Below are 6,646 nucleotides of genomic sequence, written 5' to 3'. Positions count from 1 at the left end.
CACCCCGTTGTTGCCCACCCTGAAAAGATTTTTTTTTTTTTTTTTTTTTTTTTATATATAAATCACTTCTCCGTTATTTGTGTGAAATGTGAAACATCTACTGAGATCAGAAAGTTCTGCAAAATACCCACTGTGTAACTCTAGACATAGTAGACATGGAGTTTAGTGGCGTTGGCCACCCAAAACAGTGCCATTTTTAGACGTTTACTGCTGACGTTTACAGAGGCTTCAAATAGCTTCCGTTTTACTCTGCTAGTGATTGGACCCCGCGAGCTAACATATTGGTTGAACAAGTCCGACATTCTACACTTCAATGGAGGAACAGCCCAAAGATCGGGCACAAGAACGGCAATATTTCCACCACGGAGAGGACAGACACCCTACTCAACATACAACTTGTCTAAAAAATGATCAGACCCACTTCCAGCGCCAGCATCAGGAAACGCAGACGAAGAAAACAGGTTGGGCCATCCGGAAAAGTGAGCTAACGCTTGCTAGCCTTAGTCAGCTAATGTCAACGAGCCGACTAGCATTAGCTAACTAGTGTTCACTCCGTCGCGATTGAGCGCTCAGCCTGAGAGCTAGCCTTTGATTCAAACTATATGCTTTTGCCCAGAATAGTTTCAGACACGTTGCAGCGGTGAGTAGGTTTCTGTTTTAACGATGGTTGGCCACTGTCGGACCAGAAAGCAACCATTGAGCTGGCTAGCTAGCGGGCTAGCTGACGTTGCGTGACAGTTGTCGCTGGTGGTGGTTTGACATATCGGGGATTGACCTTGTGCGCCGGTTTCACCACCCATTTCTCTTCTGTGAACGCAACTAATTCATCTCAGAATATCACATTGGGTCATCGTGTGTTTTAAAAACGCATTGGCTGTTAGGTGTGCGTGGCGAAACGCCCTAAACAGCAGTCTAATCTCTATCATTCATTTCAGCACGCTCGTGTCCAGTTTAGGAGCGCGAGCCGGCTCCACTGGAATGTTCTGAGCTTCCATTTCCTGTCGGCCATGTTAGAGTTTCACTGCGAGCTAATGCTACAGTCACCCGGCGACTAATCAATGTCTGGAGGACCACAGCGCTTCGCAACTCCGCCATGTCGTTGTGACCCGTTTGCCTACATGGGTTGCGGGTGTTAGGCTGCCGTCTGACGGAACAATCAACCGTTATTCGTGACATGGCGTGTTAATGTCCAACGAGTCGGTGGCTAGTTGTCATAAGCTAACGTTAGCCCTCTGTGACAGGCCTGTTGCATGGTGTCCAGTCAAAGTGAAGCCACGCAACAACACGAATACCAGTTGATAAAGAAACTGTTGCTGCAGCTGAACAGACGCTGACCGTAACCATCGACCCTTAACGTTTCTCTGCAGCTGACTTTACGTCAGTGCAACTAAGCGAGGACATGGCATGTATGATAAGTGGAGCGGGGCTGTGTGCGGCAGCTTGTGTGTGCTGTGTCCACCGACATGACGGGCAGCACCATTTCATTTAAAGACCCACGTTGACACAGCCGTGCCCATGCCTCTGCATTGCAAAGGCCTATTTGTGGGTCACCGCCACTCCAAATGTATGTCATATATGCTGCTGTGAGCCTGCCTTCTACATCTTGCTGCAACTGGTCTTTGATGTCAGATCAGATCATTTCAAGAAAGTTAACGGGTATCAGTCCAGTATGCATTTGACAGTTGTGAGGTATAAGACATGCCTGTAGCTTGGATTGGTTAGTAGATATACATTCAGGCAACACTATTAACGCAAGCTAGCAATGACACGTATCCTAGATAAATGTTGCTGGACAACATAGCTTTCTTAACAACATACATGTATGTACATAAACAACATATACTGCTGCAACAATTTATCAGAAAAGACTATGGTCATAAGGTTAACTCTAAACACAATAAATGGGCTGTTATCAAACTTATGGTGCACATTTATGCTTTACATAGGACACACCAGTTCAAATGACACAACATTTTAATGCAGAATGATGCCGATAATTCATACTTTGAATATTATTGAACAAGAGTGTGATAGTAGGTACATTAGCATCCTAATCTGTATCCATGTTTTGTGACTTTAGGGTACTATATTGCTCATAATTACAATACAAATACTTTATCAAACTATTTATTTTTGTAAGTTGCATAACTCTCTTCTACACACTTTCAGTATAAACTCAAATTTTATGACAATGGTCATAAACATACAACTGATTTTGTTTCCCATTTCAGGCAATAAAAAAGTAAGCATCTGTGAGGAGGAGGGGGAGAAGAAACCACATCTGTCTGACACTGTTGGTATGTCGCATACCCCCAACAGCAATGGTAACAGACACACAAGTAATGCAAATGTGAAGCAGAAATCAACGCAAAAGCTGTACACAACTGTTCCAAAAGTGAGCAGCAAAGGATTGGACCTTAAGAAGAATATGGACCTTAAAAATGACAATGAAAAGGCTCTGGATTTGAATCATCATGAGGGACAACTTATGGATAAGAAAGACTCCGTGTTGCTTCAAAATGGCATTGTAAACTGTGGCTTAATTACAAATGGCTATTCTAGCAAGGACAATGATGGCAGCGGCTCCGAAGGTGGATATACTACTCCGAAGAAACGCAAGGCCAGATGTAACAACGCCAAGAACACTGATTATGTGATAAGAGACAAGGAGAAAGACATGCAGCAGGGTGGCAGTTCTCAAGAGCATGGGACTTTTAATCTTGAGACAACTGAGAAGGGAGTGACTTCTAGACTTGATGGCTTTAGAGCCGCCCATAAAGGAGAAGCTCATTCAGCAACTAGACGGGCTGTTGTGTCGGAGGCTTCAATGGGTGAATCTCAGAGGAAGAACTCTGATGGCAAAATAGTTGGCACCTTTGGTAAAAAGACTGAGGAGAGGCACAAAGCTAAGCTTTCCTCACCTTCAAAAGAGGACTCATGGACTTTGTTTAAGCCTCCTCCAGTATTTCCTGTGGACAATAGCAGTGCAAAAATTGTTCCCAAGATCAGTTATGCAAGTAAAGTAAAAGAGAACCTCAACAAAGTAGCTCAAGTTGGAGGAGAGGCACTGCCTCCTCCTGTCAGACTGTCACAGGTCCCTATGTCTGCTGTGAAAACTATCACCTCAGCTAGCTTTACTAATGGCCCTGTGTCTGGAAACGCTAATGGCTGTCCATCAGTGGGTACCTTCTTTGCTCCTGCTGCTAGTAGTATTCCACCAGCCCCATCTATCCCAAGTGGCGAGAATGTAGCATCTCCTTTGGAAAGTAACTGTAGCTCTACGACCAGTCCCGTAGATGGAGAAGCATATGAGCTCAGAAAGTGTACTCTTTTAATTTACCCTTTAAATATGCAACCTGTGCTCCCTAGTGCTCGTCACCTCGACCCACCGGCTGCTCAGACAAATCAGAAAGCCTTGGGAGATATCTTCCAGAATCAATGGGGACTTTCCTTCATAAATGAGCCCAACTTGGGGCCAGAAGGAGGAGGCGGCAAGGGGCCTGCAGAGGACAAGACTACTGTGGTCACACCTCAAAGCGAGTGTCAGGCTGTTGCTGCCAAGGCTGCTCAGCCCTGCTTTGATGTTAGCCCATCATTCTTAGAGCTCGGCACTTTAGCTCAAGACCCTGAGAAAAGGACTTGTGGCCCCTGCAATGTGTCTAATGCATGTTCTCCTGCTTGTGTGCCGGGTGAGGATGAGAGCAAGCGATGTGGCCAGGAAAAGACAAAAGTTGTGGCCAAGGGGGCAGGTTCTGCTGTGTTGGCTCCCAGTAAAGACAACGGTGCTAAGCCTGCACAGGGCCAGCTAACCACTGTGTCGTTTGGCTCATCTAAACAACAGGCCCACTCTAAAGACATTGGCAGAAGGTGTAGCTTGGGATCCTTTGATATTAAAGCTGCTGTCACTTATCACACTAAAGGTAACTATGACTAACTTGTATGATCATTTATATTGTAATCCTTAAGCTCTGAGGACACAGTTATTGGTGGCCACTAATAACAGTGCAACCAAACTTGCATTGTTTAAGTAAAGAAGTTGGTCAATAATAATTGCAACCACACTCTCATTTCATGGTGTTCACGGCACAATTCGTAACAGTTGGTCACCTTTTCTGAGCATTTAGCGGCGTGCAGCCTGTCGCCTGCAACCCCAAATCTAACAATTCACTGTGGCCGCTGCCCCCAAAAAAATAATTTGGATAAATGCTAACCTTTGTGACAAATGCATTGCCGATTTTGTGACTGTTTCACAGTGAAAGCCACCCAGTGTTTTGGCAGCTGAATGCTTATAATGTGAGGCATTCGGCAAAGTCTGGTGTGGATTAGCAGTAACTTTATACAGCTCTTATTAGACTGTGGGAGAGTGAAAAGAAAACAATGAGGCTGATATTGATGAGATAAAATTACAAACTTTAACACTGGATTACATGCTGCATAGTTCCCTGTCAGTCCCTCTTGAAAGCAGTTTGAGTCCAGTGCGGGAATGCACTGAAATCAATTTTTGTTTTACAAGACTCTTTAGGATTATAACTTTAAGCAGTTCTCCAAAGATGTTATTTGCCCAAAGTATGAAAAAAAATAATTTATATTTCTTTGATTTTCTTTTTTTTTTTTAGATCAGTATGCATTTTCTGAAAATATGTTTAATTAATTCTGAAATAACATGCCTTTTGTTTTCTCTCAACAGAAATGGAATTCATTTTCAACTTGCAAAAACAAGGTAAACTAAACTTGTTGGTCACACTTCTTCCTTACATCTGACTTTTTTAGAAATGTTTAGGCGGTTCTTCTTTAGGCAAGAATAAAGTCTTGAAATGACAGAACATAATATGAAAGTAAATTAAGAAAGAAGTGTTTTGGACAACATTCAAAGTGGTGGGAGTCCATGTCTGAAGTTACCTTTATTCATAAATGTGCAAAAAGATAAAGTGCATTGGTGTTTGATTCAGATCCAAATGGGATGTAATTCAACCAAAACAAAAGGACTTGGAATTAATGTATCACTTGTATTCATGTACAGAGTGAGCTTTATGACTTACAGTGCTTGTGACATTTCAAATTCTTTTTTTGACTCAAAACCGCGTTGCCTATCCTGGTCTTGCGGCACAAGATCAAAACATGGAGGATGCAGACTAGGCTGTATACATGCTCAATCTAAATATTGACATCTATTTCAGTTAAAGGAATTCTACTTGCTCACAATAGGTACTTCATATTAGGATAGCCTGGTAACTGTGTGGCTTGGGCAATCAACTAATTGTAATGTTTCTTTCTTTAATGTGGTTAGTGTGCATTTACACCTATTTACCCCATTAAAAAAAAGTCCTAAAGCTTGTTTACTCCTTGCTCTAAATCACTCTACACAAATACAAATGGTTACATTACAGCACAGAGGCTGCATTAAGGCCTTCAGCAACCCTCTCTAGGTCAGTACAGATTATATCATCGTCTAGCATCACATAATCGTTAATTCTTAAAAGATAAAAATGCCACACTTGTTTTGTAACTAAACAGCAGAAACATAAGCGACCCAAGGTAATCTCCTACAGCAACAGATTGCTTTGTATGGTCCTCTGTTACTGCAGTCATGCCAGCAGGCAAGTGAAATGCAGCCGTTACTCTGTTGTAATCAACAAAATTGAGATGTAAATCTGGAGTATCTGTCGCCTTTGTTCTTTTGGGAATTTTGTAGCACCTTTAAATTCGTCAGTGAGACTGATCTCATGTTGACTATTCTAACCCTTTGCCTCTCCCCCCCCCTGCTGTAGATCCAAAAAGAGTAGTGGTTTATGATGAGACCAAGGATGGACCTGATCAGTGAGGTAGATGGTCTACAGTACTTACCCTCTTCTCTTCTGTGTGCTGCGATTATCTTCCTTGGGAATCATAAATCCTGTCGAACAGACAAAGTGACAACTGTGAAAACATTGATAGTTTAGCATGACAGATTTTCCTTGGAATCTCCGGTGGAATAACAGACTTCTTCGGGGCATCAGACAAACACGCAGACACTCTGGAGGGACGTTAAAGGAGTGGATCGGTGCCTCTCCAACACGATAAATGAAACTTCAGCGCTGTGATACTTGTTTGTCTCGTGGCTCTTCAAGGATGATGTTCGGGAGTTCAACAAAGGAAGGTGTCATGGATTGCACCTCCCTAAGCCTTTATCCTGTTGAACTGCGGCAGCCGTCAGTCTGACTATGGGATGCCTCAGTCATTTTCTTTCTTCACGCGTTCAAATGAGTTCATTGTAGATATGTTAGACGTTATACATACACAGTTGCGTGCGAGCTTGAATTAATTGTGGAAGAAAGGAGAGCACACTTTTGCAAAGAATGCCTTGAAGTGGTGGTTAAGTTCTTTGGAGTTAAACTGTAAGTTAAGTGAAAGCTCATAGGTGAGGCCCCATCCAGGAAGGGAGATCCTTGTCTTAAGTAATTTTAAGTAAAGTAAAAATCAGAGCCCAGAAATGAAATGCTTGCTCTTTCTTTTATACTGTTTTGCCCACCCCAACATGAGTGTTATCTGCACTGCAGTATGATCCCAGAGCACAGGTACAGAAGTGCCGTATTTGAATGAACGCTACGCCCCTTCATTTCAATGTTTATTACAGGTGTGCTAAAGATTTAAAAAATCAGGTCCGTTA

General features: G+C 42.7%; 1 protein-coding gene across 3 annotated transcripts; it reads left to right on the top strand.

Moving 5' to 3' along the window:
- The first annotated feature begins 257 nt into the window (after positions 1–257).
- Positions 258–6,368, top strand: nufip2 (nuclear FMR1 interacting protein 2). Of its 3 annotated transcripts, none has more exons than XM_054626148.1 (4): positions 258–461; positions 2,232–3,920; positions 4,688–4,720; positions 5,769–6,368. In XM_054626148.1, exons 1-4 carry the CDS (start codon positions 314–316, stop codon positions 5,819–5,821), a joined length of 1,923 nt encoding a protein of 640 aa, XP_054482123.1. In that variant the 5' UTR covers positions 258–313; the 3' UTR covers positions 5,822–6,368. The 3 variants fall into 3 exon arrangements, with proteins under 3 accessions (XP_054482123.1, XP_054482122.1, XP_054482124.1); XM_054626147.1 differs by having other exon boundaries at positions 258–479; XM_054626149.1 differs by lacking the exon at positions 258–461 and adding an exon at positions 560–640.
- Positions 6,369–6,646: the final 278 nt, after the last annotated feature.

Source organism: Anoplopoma fimbria, chromosome 24 (assembly GCF_027596085.1).
Source record: "Anoplopoma fimbria isolate UVic2021 breed Golden Eagle Sablefish chromosome 24, Afim_UVic_2022, whole genome shotgun sequence".
NCBI classification, from domain to species: domain Eukaryota; kingdom Metazoa; phylum Chordata; class Actinopteri; order Perciformes; family Anoplopomatidae; genus Anoplopoma; species Anoplopoma fimbria.
This window is presented reverse-complemented; position numbering and strand designations above follow the sequence as displayed.

Bases quoted from the DNA above. Each gene is read 5' to 3' on its own strand.
- nufip2 (XM_054626147.1), top strand. From the start codon at position 314: ATGGAGGAACAGCCCAAAGATCGGGCACAAGAACGGCAATATTTCCAC. The intron at 480-2,231 runs GTGAGCTAACGC...TTCCCATTTCAG, and splicing joins AGGTTGGGCCATCCGGAAAA to GCAATAAAAAAGTAAGCATC. The intron at 3,921-4,687 runs GTAACTATGACT...TTCTCTCAACAG, and splicing joins TGTCACTTATCACACTAAAG to AAATGGAATTCATTTTCAAC.